The 25,960-nt window shown below is 48.6% G+C and overlaps 1 protein-coding gene across 1 annotated transcript in view; it reads right to left on the reverse strand.

Annotated features, from left to right (window-relative positions):
* Positions 1-25,960, reverse strand: part of PSME3 (proteasome activator subunit 3) — a 294,102-nt gene that overhangs the window by 75,472 nt on the left and 192,670 nt on the right. The window contains exons 8-9 of the mRNA XM_078645347.1: positions 20,004-20,071; positions 19,855-19,909 (exon numbers count right to left, since the gene is read on the reverse strand). Of these exons, the coding sequence (XP_078501473.1) occupies positions 19,855-19,909; positions 20,004-20,071 (123 nt within the window). The remainder of the gene's footprint in view (positions 1-19,854; positions 19,910-20,003; positions 20,072-25,960) is intronic.

Here is a 25,960-nt window from a genome sequence, read left to right on the forward strand (position 1 = left end):
ATATGTTTGCATCTTGTCCAAATCTAGACCCTCTTAAACAGGAGATTGTAACATTTCTTAATGATGAATTGGGGATCTATGTTAGGTTAACAAATGAGGTTATGATTTTGGGGGTAGGAAGTGATGGACAGGACATACCGCATCAAGAATTTATATTTATCGCAGTGGCTTTAATTAGACTCTGCATAGCAACTCTATGGAAGGACCCTAATCCGTCATTTCATCAATGGCTTTCAAGAATGTTAGCTATGTATACTCTGGAGGAAGCTTTATATGAAAAAAAAAAGGGCGTAAAGCGATGCAGATCGGTAAACTGGTCTGGGCACCGGTAGAGCAATGGAAACTAAAAGTAGAGGCTTAAAACGGGTAAAAAGATACTATCATAAAGATAGGAAATTAGCCTGTATTGTTTAAATTGGGTATGTATCCAGCATTATAACTAGTTTTTTTCTGTTGCTAGTCCTTCTAACTCCTCCCCTCTTTTCTTTGGTATATCTTTTCTTGTCATAATTTGCATTGTATTATGGGTTTTGAGAAATGTAAATGTTTATGATGAGCATTAGCTGTATGATATATATGGAATGGAATAATTGTTAGAACTGTATTATCTGATGATGAATAATAAAAAAATTCAACAAAAAAAAAAGGAAATGACTGAAGCTCACTTACTCCCAGAGGTAAGGGCCAGAAGGAACGCCGTTTTCCAGGAAAGATACTTAAAATCAGCTCTGTTTATTGGCTCAAAAGGAGGTTTCATGAGCTGAGCAAGAACTGTGTTGAGTTGCCAAGTGGGAGGTAAAGTCTTTACAGGATGAAATATACTGAACAGGCCTTTAAGAAACTGCTTGATCAACCTGTTAGACCAAAGAGAAGGGCCAGCAGAAGATCTTCTGAAACGAGATATTGCTGCCAAGTGAACTTCATTGGAAGTGTGAGCAAGACCTGAATTCGTCAGATGGAGAAGGTAAGGCAATATTTGCTCTGGAGAAGGAGGGTGTATCTTCTTTGACTTGCACCAGATGCAGAACAACTTCCATTTTAAGGAGTATGTTTGGTTAGTACTGTCCGCTCGAGCCCGAGCCAGAACTGCTCTACAGTCCGGAGGTATGTCTAGGCCCTAGAATTCCCTGAACTCAGGAGCCAAGCGGATAATCCGAGCGATGTCTGATCCGGATGCTGGTTCATTGTGAGAAGAGAGGGAAACTGTTTCAACTGGATTGGCGGTTCCAGGGAGAGAAGGTGAAAGTCCGATAACCAATGTTGGCGTGGCCGATCTGGGGCTATCAGAATGAGTGTGCAAGGCTCCGCTTTCAATTTTCTGAGATCCCTGGGAATCAGAGGAAACAGTGGAAAAGCGTATGCAAAGACGTTGCACAATGCTATCGAAAATGCATCCCCTAGAAATCCCTCTTGGGACGCCAGCTTGCAAAGTGTTGGCATTTGGCGTTCTGCTTTGCAGCGAACAGGTCCAGGAGAGGGGTGCCCCATTGAGAGAATATGTGGTTGACAGTCCGCCGATTCAATTCCCATTCGTGACATGCCGCCTGTGGTCTGCTCATAGAATCGGCCAGAACATTGCCTGTTCCTGGGACGTACTCTGCCCGAAGAGAAATGTTGTGAAGGAGCAACCAGTTCCAGATTTATTGTGACTCATGAGACAGTGTTAGAGAGAGAGTTCCCCCTTGCTTGTTTAGATAGCGCATCGTCGTGGTATGGTCCGTCTGCACGAGCACTAGAGAATTTCTGATCCTTTGCAGGAATGCCAGAAGAGCGAGATAGACAGCTCGCAGTTCGAGGAGATTTATGAGGAGTTTTCTTTTGGAAGGGGACCACTTTCCGCTGATCTGTAGTTCTTGGAGGAAAGCTCCCCAACCTTCCAGGGACGCATCTGTTGTGATGGTATGCAGCGAAGCTGGAAGCAAGAAAGGCAAGTCTTGAGTTCTAAGGGCAAATCCACCACCCTAGAGCCCTGACCATTTGAGTGGTCACTCGGATGACATCGTCGAATGAACCTGTACATTGGTACCATTGAGCAGATAGCGCCTCATGTGAAGACAGTGTGGAACTAGTAGAATGCATGAAGACATCCCGAACAGGGATTTGAAAAGGTGCACTGTTAAAGACTTCTTGGAACGTATGCTAATTGCCAAGGAAAGAAGCTAGTCTTTTCGCTCCTGTGATGGCAGCGCTTTCTTCTGGGTCGTGTCGAGAGTAGCACCCAGGAAAGTTATACGCTGGGAAAGCTGGAGGACAGACTTGTCCCGATTGAGAGTGAGCCCCAAGGGATCGAAAAGCTGTAGACAGGAGTCGGAAGACCTGGACGCGCCTTCTAGAGATGGTGCTTTGATATCGTCCAGATATGGAAAGACCTGATGGTGTTGTTGCCCGAAATATGCGGCTACTGGAGAGAGGCATTTTGTAAAAATGCGTGGCGCCGATTTGAGTCTGAACGGTAGGACACGTAATTGGAAGTGTCTGCCCGCTACTGCAAATCTCATAGATTTGTGATTCCGGTGGATAGGGATGTGAAAATAGGCATCCTGAAGATCCAGAGACACCATGTAGTTGTCTGCATTGAGAAGTTGTAGTACTTCCTGGATGGTAACCATACGAAACGGTTTTTTAAAGAATTTGTTGAGGCTACTCAGGTCTAAGATCAGCCTCCATTTCTTCTCCTTGCGTACTAGCAAAAAACGGGAGTAAAATCCTTTCCCCCGTTGACAAAGAGGAACCCTTTCTATAGCTCCCTTCTGGAGCATATGAAAAATCTACCGGAGTAGAATATGTAGATTTTTGTGAAGCATAGGTCGGGGAGGGGTTTGGGGAGGAATAGAACTAATTGCAGAACTCAACAGTCCGTTGTGATTGGTTTCCAATTTTGTAGGAAATGGGAAATTCTTCCTCCAACAGTTGAGGACTGAGATGAAATGGAGACTGGCGGTAGTGAAAGGTCATTGTCGCCGAGCAGCGCCCTTCTGTTGACCACCATTGCCACGAAATTAGGATTTAATATAGGATGACTGTTGCTGCTGACGCTGCTGGTATTGTGACCTATACAGTTGACTAGAAGAGTAGGAAGATCGGTTTTGGTAATTACCCCTTGTAGAGGATTGTCCTCTTCCTCTTGAGCCACGAAAAGGCGGATTCATGAATTGAAGGGTACCCAAAGCTCTGGCCGTGTTGGTATCCTTTTTTATACCTTGAAGAGCTTCGTCAATGTACATGCCGAAAAGAAGCTGGCCATCGTAGGGCACGTCCAAAACTTTTGTTTGCACTTCCGGTCGGAATGAAGTTGCCTTCAACCAACCCTGGCGTCGTAGTACAGCTGTGCCAGCTAGTTGGCGAAATCCAGTAGAGGCGATATCCATCGCGCAATTCTCAGATGCAGAACTTTCGCCCTCAAGCAAGATCTTGGCTTCCTCTTTTGAATCATCTGGCAAAGCCTCAAGATATGGAGCGATGGCAGCCCACATCTGCCTGTTATAACGTCTTAACAGTGCCAAGGAATTGGATGCACGCACTGTAAATGCCGACCGTGATGAGAAACCTTTCCCAATATTATCAAGCCGTCGACCTACGTTGTCCGGAGGAGCGGCTAGTGGAGCAGAAGGATGTTTTGATTTTTGTTGAGCAGCCTGCGTGATGACAGTCTGGTTTGGGATGTCCTCTTAAGCAAGCTGGAGCAGTATCTGGAGCTCTATTTCTTATCCAGACTAGGCAATACTGGGGCACAGAGGAGGGGTTATGAATTATTTTCACACCCGGATCCCATATGTATTATATAATGGGTATAGATCTGACCGATTTCTTAAAAGGTTCCTTAAAATCGTATAGGAAGCAATCTTGCTGGTGTGATGGCATAGGTATTTGGAAACATTGCGCCGCTCTTTCCACTATGTTGTGAAATCTCCCAATGTCTTCAGGAGGCGAGTCAGCCTGAGTAGGCACGGGAGAAGCAGGACAGGGTATGACAGTCGTCCCACTCATCATGAGTAGACTGGGAATCATGAAGTTCCCTTTCCTCATGTGGATCCTCCTCATCGTCTGTGGAAGGCGGAGGTGGTGAAATGACAGGACCCGGTTGTAGATTTAAAGATGGAAGCTGCAGTCTTGGCTGTGGAGATGCAGCTGGAGGAGAATTTGCACAGGTAGGGAATCTCTGCTTAGTCTGTAATGAGGAATTGCAGGTCAGAAACCAAAGATGCTGGTAGACAAACCATGGGAGGTGGATGGTATTCTTCAGGATAAACTGTCTGATCCTCCCGTTCTTGGTCCTCATGGTCCGAACTGTCTTGATACTTCACGTTAAGTTCAGATGGGCTTGTCACGGTCCTAAACATACTGCCCTCGTCAGAATCCTCTTCCTCTAAGAGGTGAGCTGGAGGCAATGGCTGGACCCTACTAGGGGAAGTCTGGGCAAGCGTCAACGTACTTTTCGTAATTTTAAGATGGACGTACGTACTTTTCAGATTGGAATCAGTCGTCGTCAAGCCAGTCGACGGTATAGTCGCCAACGGTGAAGCGCCGACGGGCACCATGGTTGATGGAATTCCCATCGACGAGGTTTCCGTCGTCGATGGAGATCTCGACTTGTCGTAGTCGACTGAGCTTTCGTTAACGATAGAGTGGATGTCGACGGGACAGTCTTCATCGACGTTGTTTGGACGGTTGTTTGGACGTCGACAAGGACTTCTTTATCTTGATAGTCGACGAAACAGACCTACCGGCCGTCGACAATGGAGTCGTCGATAGTGAAGAAGAGGCGACAGAAGTGGAAACAGTCGTCGTCAATGAGGTTACACACAAGGCTGTAGACGTAGATTTCCTAGTCGTTGAAGCCCCGTCGACGAGGTAGTCGTCGACGGAGCGGAAGAAGGCTTTTTAAAGGTGTGAAGAATCTCCTAAGGAGAAACCTTTGCTGGTAGAGCCTTGGGATGTACCTCTAAAGACTTTTTGCGTGTCTTCTTTTTAGGTGGCTGCGACGAAGGGCCTGGAGAAGCCACCCTTGGTCTTTTCGGAGACGACTGAAGATATGGAAGAGCCCTCACTCTCCTCAGAAGAGTCTGGTTAGTCTTTGTCTTTAAGCCTCTGCAGCCAAATTAAGAGGCACCCCTCCCGATCTTGGAGGGTCTTTGAAGAACAGGTACGACAAACCTTGCAGTCCTTTGAAGAATGATCCGGGTAAAGGCAGTAGAGACAATCCTTGTGTTGGTCATACACATGAAGCCTCTTTTTACCACAGGAAGCACAGGGCCTAAAAAGGCTTTTCTTGGGTGTATCTGCCATGAAGAACTTAAGAACTTCACCCAGAAGATGGAATTATGAAAGAAGAAACACTGGAAATCCAGAAACGAAGAAAACTGAGCAGAGCTCAGAGGAGACTCCCTTAGCACGACATGCGGTAGAAAATCTGAGGGACTAGAGCTCCTTCCAGGAAGGTTCCAGAGGGTGGTGATAGCGGATTGGCTCTTCTCTAGAGTTTGGTCCTTTTTACAAAAGGACATGGATATGTTACTAATGTAAGGCCTTTGGCCTATTACTCTATATGTCTAATGGGACATTACTTTATTTATGTACCGGGGACTCCCATCCAGATGACGGGAAACGATTCAGGCATGTGAATCTATGAAAGATACCCTAATACTGGATAACCGATAATGTGGGATTTGTCTCACTCACCTGTCCGTGGTAATGGCGTTCCAGACAAGTACGAACTAACAGTATAATGGTCCGGGGGGGAGTGGAGGGAAGTCATTGTTTGGAGGTGGAAGCAGTGCGGGTACTGATAGTTTTGCCTCTACCCTTGTTATTGGCCCTGTAGCCTCCTCTGTAATAACCACTGATAGAGGAGGTCTGGGTGGGATTTTTATAGGAGGTGGAGGAATGGTCAGTGGTAAAACCTCTAGTGGCGCCCCTATAAGAGAAGCGACGCAAGGAACTTCTGGGAGTTTGCGATTGCAAAGCTCCCATTGATTTGGCAGTATCGGTACCTTTTTTCATCTTACCTAAAGATGAATCTACACTAGGCCCAAATAAATGTTTCTGGTCAAAGCGTTTATTTAATATGGTAGTTTGAACTTCGGGTTTGAACCCCGAAATACGTATCCAAGCATGTCTGTGCAAAAGAACACTGGTATTGATAGCTCGGGAGGCTGCGTCTGCAGCATCCAGAGCACATCGAATAGATGTATTAGTTATAAGTTTCCCTTCTTGGATGAGATCATTAGCCCTGGTTTTATATTGATCTGGAAGGTGTTGTAGTAGGGTCTCTTGCTTGCCATAGTGTGCCCTATCATACCTAGCTATCAAAGCCTGTGTTGGCAATTTTCCAAATTTTGGCTGCCTGGGACGCTGTTCTTTTTCCTGATGCGTCCAACAGTTTTGACTCCTTATCGGGGGTGGAGCATCGCCTGAGGTCTGAGAGTTAGCCCTTTTCCTGGCGTTGGAGACTACCAAGGAATCGAAGGGAAGCTGCTCTTTAATGACCCTAGCCCTTACAGGATCGTTAAAGATTTCAGGAGCGTGTTTTATTACCCCTTTTAACATTGGGAGAATGGAAGTGGACCTTTGAGATGGTGCAAAAGTGTCCAGGAGGAAATCTTTAGGGTCTGTGTGCAAATTCACACCGTGGTTTTCTGCAGCTCTGTGTATGAGCTTAGTGAATTCTATAGTGTCCTCTGGAGGGGATGGTCTAGATGGGTGGATATCATCTTGTGGTGTGTCAGGAACATCTGGTGTGCCATAATTGTCCCATGGGTCATTTGGGATATTAGGATGATTAGGTTCCCCTAAAGGTTCATCATCCCCTCCCTCCCCAAAGTTGTCGTCCTCATCCTGAGGTGGAGGAGATTGTGAGGGTACTTGAGATGGGATAAGAGATGTGGTGTGGTGGAGAAGGATTTCTTAAAGGAGAAGGGGCAATGTCTCTTTTCTTTAAAGGGAGTGCAGCTTTGTCCATTTTCCTTTTGTTGGAAGGACTAACTATAAGCTGACCTGTCTGTCTATTTCAAGAGTTTTTTGCGTTGGTTCAGGTCGAAAAAGCTCCTCCTCTGGAGTGTCTTGTTTCAGTGCAGATTTTTTCGGGTCAGACTGTTTGTGTGGCACAAGTTTTGGAGTTGTTTTATGCTCCTTAGGTTTCGAATCAGGAGTTTTCCTGGGTTCCAAAGGTTTAGTTGGGGTGTTCAGAAACGGTTGTTTGTTTCCGATGATTTTTTCGAATCCGAAGGCTGTGCCAGTAGATTTCAGTGCCAAATGTGCCGATTTGGAACCAGACTTCAGTGCGGACTAAGACAGTGGTTTATCTTTGGGCTTTTCTTTTGTTTTTGGTGCCGGGAATGGGGTTTCGGTACAGACGGTAGGCTGCCTCGACCCAGAGTCACCTGAAGGCTTGTGTGGACTTCTTGCCAGGCCCTAAGGCGGGGCTTGGGAAGTTTGGTCCCGGTTTGCACCTAGGCCCGAGGGTAAAGGTGTTACCAAAGCCTTTTTATGAATGGGTGGGAGGGGGGCAATGTCCGTACTTGTGGCCCGCTGCCCTGGAGTGATGTCTTTATTATTATTATTATTATAATTGCATTTATTGAGCGCACAGCTACCCGGAGGTTTCCCGGCGCTAAAGGCAAACAGAGGATGAGCTAAGTAGAGAAGGAATGAGCACGCATTTTAAAAATTAAAAAGCCAGGACTTAATTCCTTTACGGAATTTCAGGTAGCAGATTCAGATCGCAGGGATTGAGACATGGAGTTCCATAGGGAGGGTGCAAGTAGTGCAAATGAGCGACCGCCCATTTTGGCTTTATTGAAGCGAGGGATCTGGAACTTGTTTTGCGTGGAGGATCTCAGGGTACGCGAAGGAACATAGTGCTGTACTAAAGAGGACACGTATTTCGGGGCTTTGCCAGTATTGATGTGGTGCATTATGCAGAGAGCTTTAAATTTCACTCTGCACTCAATGCGCAGCCAGTGCAGCTTACGCAGATGAACAGCGGCCGAGGACCTGGCAGGCAAGTTACAGATAAGGCGAACTGCCATGTTCTGAACCACCTGCAGTTTCTTCATAACCTCCTTACAGGCCCCCAGGAGAAGAATGTTCCCGTAGTCCATCCGTGAGGTGACAAGGGACTGGACTACGGTCCTCAGGGTATCAGCTGGAAGCATCCACGTAATTTTTCTCAGCCACCTTACGATGGTGATGCAGGTGGCTGAGACTTTTACAACATGTTGCTTCATTGACAGCTGGTTGTCAAGAAGGACCCCAAGGTTGCGGGCTGTGGCTGAAGGGGTAGGAATAGGACCCATCTGATGAGGCCAATGTTGAGGGCCCCAAAGCGATGAATTTGGGCCAAAGAAAAGCAGCTCCGTTTTATCCCCATTGAGTTTTAATGTATGTCTATGCATCCAATTGGACTGCAGGGAAGACGTGGGGAGATGTTTATTTGTGGATAAAGAGTAGACGATTTGCGTATCGTCCGCATAAGAATAGATCGGGAGACCTGCTTGCTCCGCCAAAAAAGCTAGAGGACTCACATAAAGATTAAAGAAAAGGGGACTAAGAATAGAACCCTGGGGAACACCATGAGGGGAGGTGAAGATGGAAGAGACAGAGGTAGAGGAAAAGACTTGAAAAGTGTGATTAGAAAGAAAACTAGCAATCCAGGCCAGGACAGGGCCGTCTACACCCGCAGATTTCAGAGTGGACAACAGGATGGGATGGGAGACGGTGTCAAATGCGGCACTCAGGTCTAGCAGAATGAGTGCCACTGTCTCCCCGTTGTCCACTTGTCTTCTGATGGTCTCGGACACACCAAGAAGCGTGGACTCAGTGGAGAAGCCAGCCCTGAATCCGGATTGAGAGCAGTGAAGAAAACCACAAGATTCAACATAAGAAGCCAGAAGAGAATTAACATGCTTTTCAAGAATTTTAGAATAGCATGAAAGCAGAGAGATGGGACGGAAGTTGGAAGGGTTATTTGGGTCCGCGTTGGCCTTTATCAATGGAACCACCATCGCATGTTTCCATTCTTTGGGAACCGTGGCTTCAACCAATGAAGCATTCAGGAGATGAAGGATGATCTGAAGTATAGATGGATCGAGAGTGGACAGTATTTGTGGAGGCATAGGATCAAGGGGAGAACCAGTTTTATTTTGTGCAAATATTTTTGAAAAAGCACAGGCAAGATCAGCTCCCAAGAGTGGAGATGTGGAGCAGTAGAAGTTAGGCTAGATGCATCGACGGAGCACGAGCTGGGCAATAGAGAATCAAGAGTGGGGGAATAAGTGGAAGGGGCGCAAAAATTAGCGTATATTTTATCTATTTTCTCCAGAAAAAAGTTTGCCAGGGCGTTACATTGCTCCGTGTCCAAGCAGGGGTCTTTAGGTACAGAAGACATGCCTGCAAGATCTTTTACAACTTTGAACAGGGCCTTGGGTCGATTTTGGGCATTAAGTATGGTAATATTAGCATGATTAGCTCTGGCGGTATCACAGGCAGAATGGTATACAAGAAGGGCGGCCTTGTACTCTTTTTTCTTATCCGTGCAGTAATTGGAGCGCCAAATGCGTTCCAGTTTCTTGCAACGAGATTTTTCCTGGCGAAGTGAATCATTGAACCAGGGAGCCGGTGGATGGTGAATGTGGGGCTTATTTCTCTGGGTGGGGAGGCAAGAATCTAAGGCTGATATCAGCCAAGAGCTGACAGCAGACACCTCCTTAGTAGTCACAATGGGAAGCAAAGGTTTGGAAATCTCGAGGCAGATATTCAGTTTGCCATTGTCTAATCGTTTCCAGTTCCTGCTGGCTTTGTGAGGATGTGAGCTAGTAGAGGAGTTATGATGATCAGAGATATTGATTGAAAAATCAATAATGAAATGATCGGACCAGGTAACAGGTGAGGAAGAGTGGTAGGTGATGCAATTAAGATTGGAAATAATGGGATCTAGTAGATTACCAGCTATATGGGTAGGGCCAGAGTCATGTAGGTGAAGATCTAGGGCGGCTAAATCCTGTAGTAGGCGCGTACTAATGGGGCAAGATGCATGATTAAAATGGATATTTAAGTCTCCCACTATTAGGAAATTAGTGGATTGTAGCATCAGAGGAGCAATAAGCTCTGGGAAAGCCCATGTACAGGCCGAGCCAGGAGGACGATAAATAAGGGTTCCAGTCAAGGTAAAGTTGGGAGAGAGTAGGAGTTTGAAGAGACCAGCTTCACAGCTGGGGAAATCAAGATCTTCCCATTTGCAAGAGAATTCGCTTTTAAAAGTTACAGCAATACCTCCGCCATCCATGAGTGCACGGTTTCTCCCCACAAAGGTGTAATTGTTGGGGAGAGCCATGGCAATGTCCAGACCGGAGCTCTCGTTTAACCATGTTTCCGTTACGAACATGGCTGCTGGTCTAGATGCCTCAAGGAGGTCAAAGATGTCTCTTATGTTTAGAGAGAGAGATCGACAGTTTATGCTAATAAAGCCCAGATCAGGACATGCTTTGAGCGAGATCGGGGACAAATAGTGAGTGAGAGACGGGGTATCCCAAAAAGTGGGTGGGGTGGTACATATAACCGGGGTGACAGTCTAGTGTGAGAGCGCATTTAGGACATGTCAGCGGGGCATCATGACAACTAAAGGTAGAAGCAGAAGTACAGGGAGGAGGCTATAGACTCAATAGAGCGGAGCGGGAGTATGTTATGAGACCGGGGGCAGGGGGAGTGGCCCCTGGTCCCGGACGGGCGCGGACAGGCGCGACGTCGGCGCTAAGTCGGCGCGACGTCGGCGCGACGTCGGCGCTAAGTCGGCGCGACGTCGGCGCGACGTCGGCGCTAAGTCGGCGCTAAGTCGGCGCGACGTCGGCGCGACGTCGGCGCGACGTCGGCGCTAAGTCGGCGCTAAGTCGGCGCTAAGTCGGCGCGACGTCCGCTGCGCTTCTGCCATTGCGTCATTAAGTACCCAAAGGAGAGAAACTCACTAGCCCGCTAACCTCCCAATTGACCAGCAGGGCGGAAGTGAGGATGTGTGGCCGGATGGAGTAAGTGGCGCTCGTGTGGCCCCGCCGCTGCAAACGGCACAAGCCGTGGCGGATCGGTGCCTGGAGCGGAGGATAATATCAGGCCAAGAAAAGAGCGTTGGAGTCGTCTGCTTAGGAGGCGCTAAAGTTACCCTCTTTGATCTGCTCCGGTACATTGATGCCTTCTTGGAAGATATCGTCCGGTATAGATGTCGATGATCGAGCCATAATTCTTGGAGCCCGATGATCCCGTATTGTTTTCTTGGAGTGCAAAAAGGCACAAGCTGTACAGTCTTTGGCCTCGTGCTCGGGCAAAAGGCAGAGGATACACGCCTCGTGAAGATCAGTGTGTAGAAACTTGGATCCACATTGAGGACACTTTTTGAAAGGAGTCCTTTCCATGAGCCAAAGGGCCTGATGGCGCAGATAGGCCCGAAGGCCTATGTAGACGACCAGATTCGAAGAATGTTAGTTTGTAGAGATGCTCGTCGAATAGGAAACACATTCAAAAACAATACCGAAGAATGGGTGAAGGATTGCGCGGCGAAAGGTAGATAGGTGACGATACCTAACTGGAGCGCGACAAACACATCCAAGCCCAATGTTGGAAAAAAACAATCTGAAGATGGAGTCCATGCCCATGCGCACTATTGTCCACAGGAGGAGTCCCCTATCTCGTGACTTCCAAAGACTTCTTCCAAGACAACAACAAAGTGCAAACATCCGGGCCAACACCAGATGGCGATCTATGCATAGTGTGAGGCATATGAGCTGCAGATCACAAAACCTAAATAGGTGTTGGAGTACTTAAAAAGAGAAGGCTGATTAGTAAGGCGAAGGAAGGCCGAAACAGCCGAAAGAAAGCCCTTAAGGGTGCTCAGATTAGAGCTCCTGGACCAAATAAAGAAGGAAGAGAAGGACCTCTGAAAGATGACAGAAAAGGGATACACAGCCTTTGCTGTGCACCATATCACAAATTGATTCCATCTTCAGGCGTATACAGTTTCAGTAGAGGGACGCCTGGCTGCCAAGATGAAGTTACAGACTTCTGGAGGAAGATCAAAATCTGCCAACAGTCGCCACTCACTCTCCACACAAGGTGGTGGAGGTTGGACAGGTCCGGGTGGAGAACGGTTCCCTGTTGCTGCGACAAAAGATCCTCCCGAAGAGGCAGTCTGATCGGAGGATCGATGGCAATGTCCAAGAGCTCAGGATACCAGACTCTTCGTGCCAAATCCGGAGCCACAAGAATGACTTGGGCCCGGTCGCAGTTGATCTTCAGCACCCTGGGCAGAAGTGCTATAGGCGGAAAGGCGTATAGAAGACCGCAACTGCACTTGCGACGAAAAGCGTCGCCATGCGAGTGCCGCCTAGAAAATTCCAACGTGCAGAACTGCTGACACTCGTCGGTGGCAAACAGATCTAACAAAGCCTCTTCCCACTGCTGAAAGAGACCTTACACCACCTCAGAGTGAAGACGCCACTCGTGATCCATCATGCACCGGCGGCTGAGTTAGTCCTCCCTGGCATTCAGGGGACCTGCCAGGTGTTGAATCACCAGGGATATACCCTGATGTTCTAGCCATGTCCAAAGGCGAAGAGCTTCCCGACATAGGGTCCACAACCCCACCCCGCCGTGTTTGTTGCAGTATCACATGGCGGTGGTATTGTCCGTGAAAACCTGCATTACTCGTGTGAAGTGATCTGCATATATTAAAATGTTGATTATATTGCTAGGTTAGAATATTATCCTTTGAAAAGGATTGTATTGCTAGAAGCTGTGAAGCTGAGCTGGAGGTACCTGTAGATACTCTTCAATAAAGATACCAGTCTTCCAATTTCCACACGAATTTGAGATCTTTACATCTCTTCCTGACAGATGGGAGGAATGCCTTTAGTTCAAGACGGATCACCCGAAGCGCCAGAAGGCTGATGTGGAGCCCACACTCCGCCGGAGACCAGAGGCCTCTTATCTCTGCCTTTCCCAAGTGGCCACCCCATCCCAGAAACGACGCATCCATCACCACTGTGAAGTCCGGTTGACCCAATCGTGGTTCGTAAACCACCACTGCAATTGGAGTGCAGTGCCCTTCAAGATCTGGGCGCAATCTGAAAGATTCCCCCGACGCTGTGTCCACTGGAATTTCAGGTCCCACTGCAGAGCCCGCATATGCCACCTTGCATGATCAACTGCAGGATGCAGGTGGCCATGAGGCCCAAAAGCAGCAGGCTCATTCTCACCAAAACCCGGGATAGAGGCTGAAACATCGTAATCATGGCCCAAACATTCCGGACTCGCTGCTCGGGATAAGCTCGAAACTGCGCTGTGTCCAGAACCGCTCTGATTAAAAGGAGATTCTGAGAGAGAATCAGGTGCAACTTCAGGAAGTTGATAATGAACCCCAGCAAATGCAGGATGTCCGCTGTAGTCTGGAGCTGGGAGACAACAGCCTGAGGAGAGCCCACCTTTAACAGCCAGTCGTTGAGATAGGGGGAAGACTGGAGCCCCTGACCTGCAAAGATGAGCTGCCACCACCATCACTTTTGATAACACCTGAGGGGCGCTGGGAAGGCTAAAGGGTAGCCCAGCGAACTGAAAATGCTCATAACCTGCGGCCGGGCAGGATAGGGATGTGGAAATGGGCGTCCTGCAATTTCAACGCTACCATCCAGTCTCCAGGGCAGACAGGAACTGAGCCAACGTCAACATTTTGAACTTCTCCTTCCAGAGGAAGTGGTTGACGTCCCTGAGATCCAAGATAGGACGCAGGCCAGTGTCCTTATTGGGGACCAGAAAGTAGTGGGAGTGACCACCACAACCTCCTTCAGGGGCAGGAACTCGCTTGATGGCTCCCTTGGCCAAGAAAGCCGCAACTTCCTGGCTGAGAAGGGCCAAGTAATCCTCCAACATGCGATGGACCGTAGGTGGCATGGACGGAGGGGTAGTCTCAAAGGGGAGGGAGTAGCCCTTTAGGACTATGTGCAAAACCCACCTGTCTGACGTGATGGATTGCCAGTGGTGGAAGTGATGGCGGATCCTGCCACCCACTGGTAATTGGTGGCCCTGGAATAGGTCAGACTAGGAGGGTTTGGAGGCTGCTGCAAAGGGTGCACTGGTGGACTGGCTCACCCGCTGTCCCCCAGACCCACGGCGCTGGGTCACACGTCCCAGGACACGCAGAGGCTGGGTAGCTTGCACAGGCCTGTGGCTCTGGGGGAACGTGGTGGGGCACCCCTTCAGTAGCCACAAAAGGCCAAAAAGCAGACTGCACGGGGCGAGAGGTAGTAGCGAGGTCCAAGGATATGGCCGTAGCACTAGAATCCTTGAAGCGCTCGAGCGAGTTATCCGCTTTGTCGCAAAACAAGCAACGACCATCAAAGGGCATGTCCAAAAGTGTTGCTTGGACATCATCTGAGAAGCCAATGGACCTCACCCAGGCGTAGTCACAAGGCTACCGATGTTGAAATTGCCCTGTCCAGCGAGTCGGTGATGTCCAGCCTACATCACATGGAGAAATTTGCTGCGTCTCTCCCTTCCACAACCGCTTAGGAAAGTACAGCTAGAGCCTCCTTCGTGCACTGTGGCAGCACCTGCGCCACCGTGCCCCACATGGAGTGGGTGTAAAGGCCCAAGAGACATGGGGTGATCACGGACCTCAGTCCTAAGCTTGCGGAAGATTGGATTCCCTATCTGGAGGAGCAGTAGGGAGGCGCCTTTTGAAGCCGAAGCCTGGATGACCAAGCTCTCAGGGGTAGTGTGTTGGGAGTGAAAAGTGGGGTCACCCAGAGCAGGGCGGTGGCGTCTGGCAAACGTCCTATCTACAGGAGTCCCTGTGCTGGGCTTGGACAAAGTACCCAGAAGGATGTCAGGCAGGGCCTCATTACACGGTATCAGGGGCTCCGAAGAGGCTGCTGCCAGGTGAAGCAACTCAGTCAGGAGGTTGGCCCTGACCACTACCGTAGGAAGCTCAAGGACAAAGGCCTCAGCCACCCTACGCAACACCAGTGTATGTAGTCCCCAACTACGTAACTACAGTAGGGAGAAAAAGCATACCAAGGTCTGGGGGACATCTCCAGACCAATTGCCTCACCAGGTTCCTCTCTTCAGTCCAGCTCATCCAGTTTGTCTGTCAGAGGGTCAATATACTTCTGACCGGTCCTCCTCACCCTCTTCTGGCTGCCACTCAGGGCGATAGGGAACACCAGGATAGAACAGGGCTACAAAGGTACCAGCCTGCGCCGGTTCCGGCTCAGTATACATGTCAGGGGGTGGGCTTGACCAGAAGCCGACCGGGACACCACCGGCACCGGAGGAGGCGGTGGCTGAGGCGTCGTCAGTGGAAACAGCGCTGGGGGAGGTATTGTGAAATTGACTGGCACCGATCCGGATCCAGACCTGGGTCCCTGCAGCATCGAATGCCTAGAAACCCCAGCCGAGACCACGGGCCCGAAGGCGCACTTAGTCAGGCTGCCTAAAGATGGAATGGAGGGCTTCATTGAACGTACTAAGTTGGACAGGGGCGGCTCTGGCTCCCAGAAAGGAAGGGAAGCTTGGCGCCGACCCAACAGGCTCCGGGGGAGGAGCCGAAGGACGACCTTTCGCATCACGTATCGCCAGACGAACATGGAGAAGGCGAAGAGCGATGGTGCTTCTTTGCCTTCTTCTTGTGCTTCGACCAACCCAAAGACAAAGACTTCGAAGAGGAGCAATGGTGGTGACTTCGCAACCAGTCCCACGACCTCCATCTTGATCAGGACTTAGAGCGGTTCGGAGCGGACTGCAAAGACTTCGGGATGTGGTCGCGTTCCAGGCAAAGGCACACAAGGTGCGGGTCCGTAACCGACATCAACTTGTGACAGGAGTCATAAGGTTTGAAGCCGGTTCGTCGATGGGACACCCCTCGTGCACCAGGATGCAAACTACTAAAAAAAAAAAAAAAAAAAAAAAAAAAAAAGGAGGTCAACAAAATGTCGAAAAAGTGTTAGTCAAAAAGTGACTAAGGGAAACCGCTCTCTCCGGATCTGCGCTGGCTGGCACGGATAAATGAAGAACTGACGTCAGCATGCAGGGGCGGCATCTACCGCAACATCATCCCTGCAATCACAACGCAGATGACGAACGTGAAGTCGACCGATGCCACCCACTTACGCGCAGGGGTTATGCTGGGAAAGAATTCTCCGGATTCAGTCTGACACCTGGGGGTAATTTTAAGGTAAGGCATCTTTAACCAATAGTCTCTTTCAGATCAATTGATACTATAGTCTAATAAATAATGTCAGTCATAATTTATTACAGTCTAGATCTTCATCCATATTAAGTCAACTCAACAAGACTAAAATTTGGTCTATTAAGGTAGATCAAAATATTTCATAATGCATCTGATCCATGTCAGTGTTGGTCAAATAAAATCCCTTTTCAAAAGGTGCTGTGTTGAAGTCTTGCTGTGCCAGGTGTGGTAAGAAAAGCTCAAAAGTGTATATTATGCCTAAAGTGTATATATTTGCCTCCCAAGTGGGAATGCAGGGGTTGGGTGTGGCTTATTGGTGAGAAGCCACATTCAAAACAGCGTTGAAGGCACGCGATCGAAACAATACCGTCGGTGAATGTAATTGCGCGTCAAAGAGGTCTGGAAACTGTTCCGAACCGGAGTGCAGCAAGTTTCATCCGAACCAGATGGCGGAAAAAAAACAATCTAACGATTGAGCCGAATCCCATGCGCGCATTCTGCACCGAAGGAGGAGTCACCGGTCTCATGACTACAAGACTTCTTCCAAGACAAAAACATGCAATCATCCGAGCCTAACACCAGATGGCGATCTATGCACAGTGTACAATCTGCAGCTCATATGCCCCGAACATAATGTTAGTTTCATACTTAAAGGAATATGCTACTTACCAGTATGCATCTGTTCTTGGCATGTTGAGCTGCTGACATTCATATCTTGTGCATAGCGATCTATGCACAAGATATGAATTCAGCAGCCCACATGCCTATAGATCGCTAGGCGGCAATCTATGCACAAGATATGAATTCAGCAGCCCACATGCCTCTAACATCTAACAATACTGATCTACTCCTTGCAACAGGGGCTCAGATCCTCTCGTAGGCCATCTCAGATCACTCAGGTGCAGCTTTGCTTGGGATCCCCGAGGGTTGGGAACTGCCAGAATTGAAGACTTAACACTTGGCATTTGGTGGACAGGGACTGTTCACGATTTCTGCTACAGGAAATGCACCCCTACCTCTAATTGAATTCAATTTCTATGGGCGGCAAGAAAGGCCTATAAAAGAGGGGTCCAAGGATATTTCTCAGGAACCGAGCGCGCAAGAGTATGCAAGCAATTAAAGTTGAGGCCCAGGTCCTCCTCCTTGGAGAAAGACCTAGACATTGATGGCCTCAAGGGCCGGGAATTGGGTATTTACAAGGTAATTAGGCAGTTGTGCCTGGACGAAGCCAAAAAATGCTGGAAGGCCTCTAATAATGGAGAGATAAATCTAGCAAGTTGCTGTACTGGTCAGCTTTTCAAAACTGTGTCCCACATAGTCCCCAGGGTGAATGCACTGCATGGTGGACACCACAGAATCTACAACTATTGCCTCTGATTTTTCGGATGGTTTCTGGTCTTTGTAGACAACGTGCCCTAGTTCAGAGAGAATCCGCCAGACCCCTCACAGATGACCTTCCTCCTCTGCCGACCAGTTTTCGTTCCGGTAGGAGACATCCAGATCATCCACTTGAGCTCGAAGAATTGGAGGAGGCCCTCAGGGACATGAATCTGGGTTAAGACTCCTGGCCCACAACAGCTTCCCCTGAGGAATATTATTGAAAACTTTGGAAAACATTACGGGCCCACTACTCTCAATGCCACTCAAAAAAGGTTCCCTTCAGAGCTACACCTCGCCACAATTGTACTCCTCAATATTTTCACAAAGCTTGCTCGCCCTGACCAGTGTGTATTCATTCCACACAAAGAGACATTGGAACCGAACGTGCATATGCTTATTTATTTTGAGAATGCTGCGATTCCGTTAATTGGGACTTCATGGGATGCTCGAGCGCTCTGGAATCATTCCCATTTTAGTATTATGTTTGCGCACAGTACATATCCCAGAGCACAGGTCCAGGTCAACTGAGCGTTGCCCAGCCCAATAATTCAAAGAAGCAACCAGTAGGGTTGCCCGCTCTTTACCCTATTGTTCGCCTTTCCTTAAGAAATCCTCCTGCGATCCCAGAACTACTGCCCCATCTCGCTGGTCACCCAATACCTGGAGAGAACCAGCTCAATTTCTCCCAATCTGGTTTCCAGACCAACCACAGTACCAAAACCACCCTGGTCGCTGCCACCGACTACATCTGCACCCTCAGACAGAGAAGAATTGGCATCCTCGATCCAAGCCCAACTGTCTAAAGCCCAACTGTCTAAAGCCCAACATTGACCAGACCAAAGTGCTGATCTTTGGCAACAACGCCTCCCCTGAAAATGACACCTGGTAGCCTGCTGAACTTGGACCCACTCTCACACTAACAGACCACACCCGCAACCTCTCCATCATCCTAGACAGCAAGCTCATCAAGAAGCAACAGATCAATGCAGTCTCCTCCACCTGCTTCCATATACTCCGCATAATACGAAGAATTTTCAAAAGACTTCCCATCGGCACAAGGAAAACCATCACTAACGACCTAGTCACCACCCAGCTGGACTACGGTAACGCAATGTATGCAGGACCTAACATGAAACGATTACAGGTGATACAGAACTTTGCGGCCAGACTCATCCTTAATCTACCCAAATGGACCCACATCAATTCGCACTTTAGGAACCTCCACTGACAGCCCGCCACAACCTAGGACCAACATACATCAACCACCACCAGAACTTACACAGCACCCGAAGAAACAACAGAGGCTGGTCCTTCTACTTTGCCGCCAAGTCCTGGAACATCCTTCCCCTCCATCTCTGGACATCATCCTTGCTGGAGGAATTCAGGAAGAGACTTAACACCTGGCTTTTCGACTGATTCCTGCAACCCAGCGTCTGGATACCTTCACAGGCGATTAGTAGAGCTATACAAATACTCTAATAGACTGATTATTGAGATTGGTTACAACCACACTATAGATATGATGTATGGGGCACCAACTATTAATATAATCTCTGCATGTGGAAAACACCAAGTATGAATGGACAGTGAACAAAGAAATACAAGAATGTTATATTAGAAGTGTAATACTTGGCCCTGGGTGGTAAGGCTTGAGGAGCAAGTCTTCCATCTCTCTAAACAAATGATTGAAACCTGACAAATAAAACTCACCTGGAAACAGTTCGGCCACATTGCGAAGGATGCCCAAAGTCTGAGGCTGCCGAACTTTTGTATTTCCCCCAGTGTATGATTTGGGGAGGATCCCCACTCTTGTGCTGCACCATCAGTGTTCAAGTGCAGGGTTGCAGCTAAAATCCACCTGCTGCTTTCTCTTTCCTGTTTGTGGTTACTAGGCTTCCCATACCCACCTTTTCTTCAGCCCTTACAGGCTCTGGACCGGACTACTTCAGCCTGACAAGGAACCTACATATATCCCCTCTCTAAATCTTCGCCAGAGCAGGAGCGACAAAGCCTCAAATGATTTGCCCAGTATACAACAATCTGTACCCATGGGCCAAACTTTTTGCCCCCAGGCATAACTATTTGGATAGGAGCAAAATATAAAAGGTAGATCGTAATAGCCTAAAGATCAGTGTGAGATGGGGTAAATGGATGTAACACCACAATCTTAATAACAAATGTCACTGCCTTAACTACAAGAGCACAAGTATCAGATGCATGCATAACTAATGACAGTCAACTTTACTCACCACATGTGGATATTTTGCTATCTTTGATACCAATTTGGCTCTGGTGATATAATATCTAGTAAAAGACAAAGGGGACACAAGAGGCATATGTTGAGGACACCTGTGCCTAAATGCATGAAGGAAGGAAGGAATAAGCTGAAAAAGCTCACCTAGAAATCTGGTCTAGGTAGGATGCTGCTTCACTTTCTACTGTCCGGAGTTCGGCCACTGTTTCTTCCTGGAGAAAGATTGAAATAGACAGAAGTGTGGGGCTGAGTACTCAATGTTTCAAATAAAATTAGTTTACCATATATATATATAGCAGAGTGGCAGAAAAAGATGCTTGCCTTCAGCAACCATCTTTCTGGTGGGTACTCCATCTACCTGAACATTCCACACCTTTGAATATTACAGGTGCCAGAATGGATCTGGACACCCCTGATATAGCTCTTCGGCAACATTAAAGGATGCTTACTCAGTCTTGATGCTGGAACTGCAGTTGTGGTGAAATCACTGGAGATATAAAGCACCCACCCCAGCACTCGGACATCAATAATCAGTTTTCAGCACAGTGTCATGGTGGGGACAAGAACAACATCTACGAGTATGGTAGAGTGCAATAAACTACATTTGCATCTTTTATAAGGCCTATGAATTTCCTTCAAAAAGGGAGGCAGGTGCGATCAGTAAGCAATCTGTACTAAAGTATCCACCAGTAAGATACTGCAGAAGGTAAGTGACGTTCTTCAAAGGTGGAGCATTTGCAGGTAGAAGTATTCATCTGAATCGGTTCCTAAGCAATACTTCTCATAGGAGGGGTATCTTAATGAAATTCAAACAAGAAAACCATGCAACACCTAGCGACCCAAGTTGCCATCACTTCGCACATCAGTATCCAAACAGTGCTTAGCAAAACATTTTTTGCTGTTTTACATGTCTGCTGAGGAGGTGTGCGACTGCGAAACCAGTCCCAGGATGCTGGTTTCCGGTACAGGGAACATCTGGCATGGCAGTTTGGGCTGGACTGTTCCCAAGAGGAACAGGGCCAAAACTGATTTGCATATAGCTGGGTCTGAACTGGGGTGGCTATGTGAACTAAATGATGGATTCAACCAAGATCTGTGACGGGGGGGGGGGGGGGGGGGGGGGGGAGTGCCCCGTGCCCCGTCAATCATCTCCTTGTGTTTACATGTCTACTCTGGCCAAGGCTACTGTGAAAGACTTTGCTCTGGTGGAAGGGCCTTGTAGCCTCTTAAGTATGCAAAAATGATGGATGGAATGCTTGAATTGATTGTTTGCCCCGTAATTACCCAGGCAATATCACAATCCATTGTTACTTTGCACGCCATACCACCTCAGTTTGAACCCAGCTATATGCAAATGAAATCTGCGGATAGAGTCTCCACCAGATAATGGGCTACTGCAGGCAAGTAACTTGGTCATCTGATACACTACTAGCCACACATTCCTTAACATTAGAATAGATTCCCAAACAATACCTCCCCGGAGGTAGATCTGCAAAACAATTTCATATAAAAAAAAAGTCCTGCAGGACCGAACCGGCAAAGAGCCTTGCTTCTATGCCAATACGATGCAGAACACCATCCATCACAAGAGGTTCTGCTTCTGCACAACCTTTCCCTTCTATGCTCAGACATACTCCATAAACAGTAAGCCGTCCACCCGGAACTCTTGTGCAGTCAAGGTAGAATGACAACGCTCATTTTGGGTTCAATCGGTGAAGTTACTCCTCTTCATTAGAGGGATGTGGTGGAGCATAAAAAGTAGGTAGGGTGATGGACTGGCCTACAAGAAAGGGAGTGATGACTCATCAGAACAGAAGCTCTAGTTCGTAGAACCAGATTGTCTGGGTAGGTGTTTAGGTAGGAAGACTTGGATGACAAAGCCTGAAGCTCACTGACCTTTTAGGCAAATGTGAAGGAAGGCCGGATGATGGTAAGTAGCCTGAGAGGACAGAATGCGAGGACCAGATTAAGGACCCACTGAGTAAGGAAGGAAGGAAGGAAGGAAGGAGGGAGGAGGAGGAGGAGGCATGCTGAAAACCTTTCAAGAACCTATGTAAAATAGGGAATTTGAAAAGGGACGGCTGGTCAGCCAACCGCAGAAAGGCAGATATATCAGAAAGGTAGCTCTTTTGGTTGCCCAGAGCATAAACTTGCTTAATGAGAGAAAGAATAAAGAGAAGAACCTGAGAAAGTAAGTTAACTTGCTTTTCTGCACACCATGCCACAGACTTGCCCCAACAGCATGCATATACCATTTTGGTGGAGGGACGCATGGCTGCCATAATATTGGCAACTTTGGGCAGAAGGTTGAAAGCTGTGTCGCCGCTCAATCTGCATGCAAAAAGGTTTGGGTGAAGAACCAACTCCTTCAAACCTCTTGTAAGGGCAGCCTAATCAGAGGACCGATGGCCATACTCAACAGCTCGGAATACCAAACCCTCAAAGTCCCAGTACTGAGCTTCAAGGACAGCCTGGGCAGTCGTTTCTGATCTTCGAGAACTCTGGGCAGGAGTGGTATGGGCAGAAAGGCATACTAGAGGCCTTAACTCCACAACACAAAAAGTGTCGGAGCTAGAGCTGCCTTGTGAACTCCACAGCGCAAAACTGCTGACATTGCGCGTTCTCAGCTGTGGTAAATAGATTTAATCAAGTCTCTCCCCAGTACTGAAAGAGACCTTGCACCACCTCTGGATGGAAACCCCATTCGTGATCCGCTAAGCATCTTCAGCGGAGTTTGCCCACCACGGTGTTCAGAGAGCACGCCAGGGGTTGAACCACTAAGGAAATGCGCTGGCATTTCAGCTAGATCTAGAGATGCAGGGCCTCTCGGCAAAGGGTCTACAACCCCCACCCCGCCGTGTTTGTTGCAATATCACAAAGCAGTGGTGTTGCCTGTGAACACCTGCACAAGCCTGCCGTGGATGGAACGTAGAAAGGCTTTTATGCCAATCTGATCGCCTGGCGCTCCAGAAGAATGATGTGAAAGCCGCACTCTGCCAGAGATCAGAGGCCTCTAAACTGCACCTCTCCCAGGTGGCCGCCACATCCCAGGAGTGCCATCTGTCACCACTGTCTGATCTAGTTGGGGAAAGGAGAGGGGTCTGCAGCTGACTCAATCTCGGTTCGTTAACCACCACTGCAGGAGAGGGGGTTAGACTGGCACCTCGATCTAAGCAGACGAGCTACAACCACCTCCATCACCTTAGTAAACACTAAAATGGGCCGAAGGGAGCATGGCTAACTAAAAGCACTTGTGGCCCAACGTGAACCACAGGTAATGCCTGTGGGCAGGCATGATCGGAATGTGGAAACATGTATCCAGCAAGGCCAACGCTAACATCCAGTCTCCTGGGTCTAGGTCAGACAGGACCTGAGCAAGCATGAGCATTTTGAACTTCTTTCTGAGAAAGACATTGACAGGCCGCAGGTCTAGGATAGAACTAAGCACTCTGTCCTTCTTTGGCACTAGAAAGTAGCGGGAATAGCAACCATAACCTACTTCCGGCACCGGCACTCTCTATGGCTCCTTTGCCCAAGAAGACAGTCACTTCCTAGCAGAGTAAGGTAAGATGGTCCTCCGTCAGCCTGTCACAAGCATGTGCCATCGGGGAGGGGGGGGGGGGGGGGGGGGGGAGTCATTAAGGGGAGGGAGTATCCCTTTTGTGCATATTAAAAGAACCCAATGGTTACAGACCTCCAGTGGGGCAGGTGATGGCATGTCCTGCCTCCCACTGGGTGCCCATAATGGTAAGGCGGCAAACTAAGGGTTTTGAGACTGCCTATGGGGGAGGTGGGGGGCGGGGTCAGACCAGCCCAACCAGACTGCCCGACACGAGGTGGGGGGTACCGTGTTCTCAGCTATGCAGTTTTACGCCACAATGACTTGGCGAGTATAAACGCAGCTGCAACCCGCTTCAGTGATCCCGAAAGGTGGATTGAGGTGGCGAGGGGCCATGGAAAGGCCAAGGACCTGGCTGTAGCCTGCTGTCCTTCCAGCACGGAATCCTCCTCTCAAAAAAGATAAGAGTATGTTCCGTGTCTCCTCTGGGACCATGGGCACCACATGCACAACCGAATCCCATACAGCATGAGGATAACGGCCGAAAAGGCATGTGGTGTTCATGGACCACGGTGCCAGGCTGGTGGAAGAAAACATTTATGCCAAGTTGTACTGCCTCTTGGATTCCCCTATATGGAGGGGCAGTAGGGAATGCTCTGGGATTTAGACGAAGTAGAGGCATTCAAGCTTGCTTGGGTGTTGTGTGAGGAAATTGTGGTCCTGTGGGCCCAGAGGGGGCAGTGGGCGATCGTCTTAACAAGAGTCCCTGTGCTGGGCATGGACCAGGTGACAAGCAAGACGTCAGTAAAGGCTTCACTGAATGGGAGAAGCAGTTGTGAGGGGGATCACTCCGGCAGAAGAACCTTCATCAAGACGTTAGCCTTGACTACCACATAGGACAGGCAAAGCCCTTGGCCACCCTCCTCCCCACCATTACGGAGGACGCTCCCTTCACTGTAGCCATAGTAAGGGGAGACAACATGCCAGTATCTGGAGAAGTGTCCAGTCCACCGGCCCGGCTGCGTCCGTACACAAGTCAATCTGTGGCTTGAAGTGCTGGAATTACTCTGGGTCCAATAAACCCTTCCAGTCCTCCCAGTTTCCATGTCAGTGATCAGAAAATGGACGCTGCTGGGATTAGCGAAGGGGGAAGGTCGAGGTGGTACAACTAGTGCTGGTCCAGATCAATCTGTGGATCGAAGGGGCCAGACTGCCACCAGTGTGAAACCACTAGGGGCCCCTCCTGAACCCACAGGATCCCAATGCACAAGAGCGGCTGCTCATATATGATGCGCATGACTTGAAAACTAGGAGGGGGGTCACTGAGTCCCAGAAACTTGGGGAAGCACAGATCCAGACCAGGTGCTGACTCAACCGTGGAACCAGACCGTAAGTGTAGATGATCCCTTGTTTCGTAAACTGACAGACGAGGTGAAGTAGAAGACTGCTTCAACTACGTACTTTTTTTTCTTCTTGTGGGACTTCACCAAGTAGCCTGAGGTATTGAGTGCAACGAATATCTTGGACTCTACGAGTGATCTTGGGACTTTCCTCACCGGTATCAAGAGTCACAGTATCACACGTTTGGCAGCAAGGAGCTTGAAGAACCGCTTCCTCAAGACCCTGGGGTGCATGGCACAGCAATCTGCTTAGGTCTTTGTGTCGTGGTTGCATTCCAAGCACCAGAGGCAAACAAAATGTGGGTCAGTCACGGACATGTCAGACAGACGCCGCAGGGCTTGAAGCCGGTCTTCCTAGTGGACATACCTGCCACACCAGGAGAAGAACTCAAAAAAACACCTTCAACAACACGTCAAAAAACGGTCCATCAAAAAGTGACTGATTGGGTAGCGTTCTCCCCGGACCTGCGCTGGCCGGCGTGGAAAGAAAAGAAGAAATGTTCACGCACTGCGGTAGCACCTATTTAGACTCCGCGTACGTCCCTTCAGGTGCGGATGACACCGCCACACGGATAAGATAGACGCCACTTACCGGCAGCAGGGGTACTGCTCGCAAAAAAATTCTGTTCCACTCCAACGCCCGGGTATAGTTCTAAGATCGGTAACCTGCAGCTAGAAGTCCGTATCAGATTTGCTGTACAAGCTTATCTGAGAAGAAGCTCTAAACAACGGCCTTGTACTCAAGCAATTAAAAACCCAGCCATAAAAAAAAATCTTAACAGACAACTGTGGAGAGGCTCAAATGGAGCACCCACAAACTGCAAAACTAAAATAAAGTATACCTTTTTAGCATAACAAATGGAACTGGCGGAAATAGGTTAGTCAAACTCTTAAAAAATTTGACATGTACCAGTGACCTGAACAAAGACTGCTGGTCTGGGAAACCAAAAACAGGCCTACCAAGCCCCCAAAATAGCCTTTGACTTATGACCTGCACGGCCTTGCTGGGCAACGCAAACTGAGGAACGTTGGCCAAAGATGCTTTCAAAGGATCAATTTGTCTGCCTGAACACCTTCTCACAAACCTACTCCATCCCCCAAAACGTCTTAGTCAGAGACGACAAACTGACAGGATCAAGTCA

This window comes from Lissotriton helveticus, chromosome 5_1 (genome assembly GCF_964261635.1).
Source record: "Lissotriton helveticus chromosome 5_1, aLisHel1.1, whole genome shotgun sequence".
NCBI classification, from domain to species: Eukaryota; Metazoa; Chordata; class Amphibia; order Caudata; family Salamandridae; genus Lissotriton; species Lissotriton helveticus.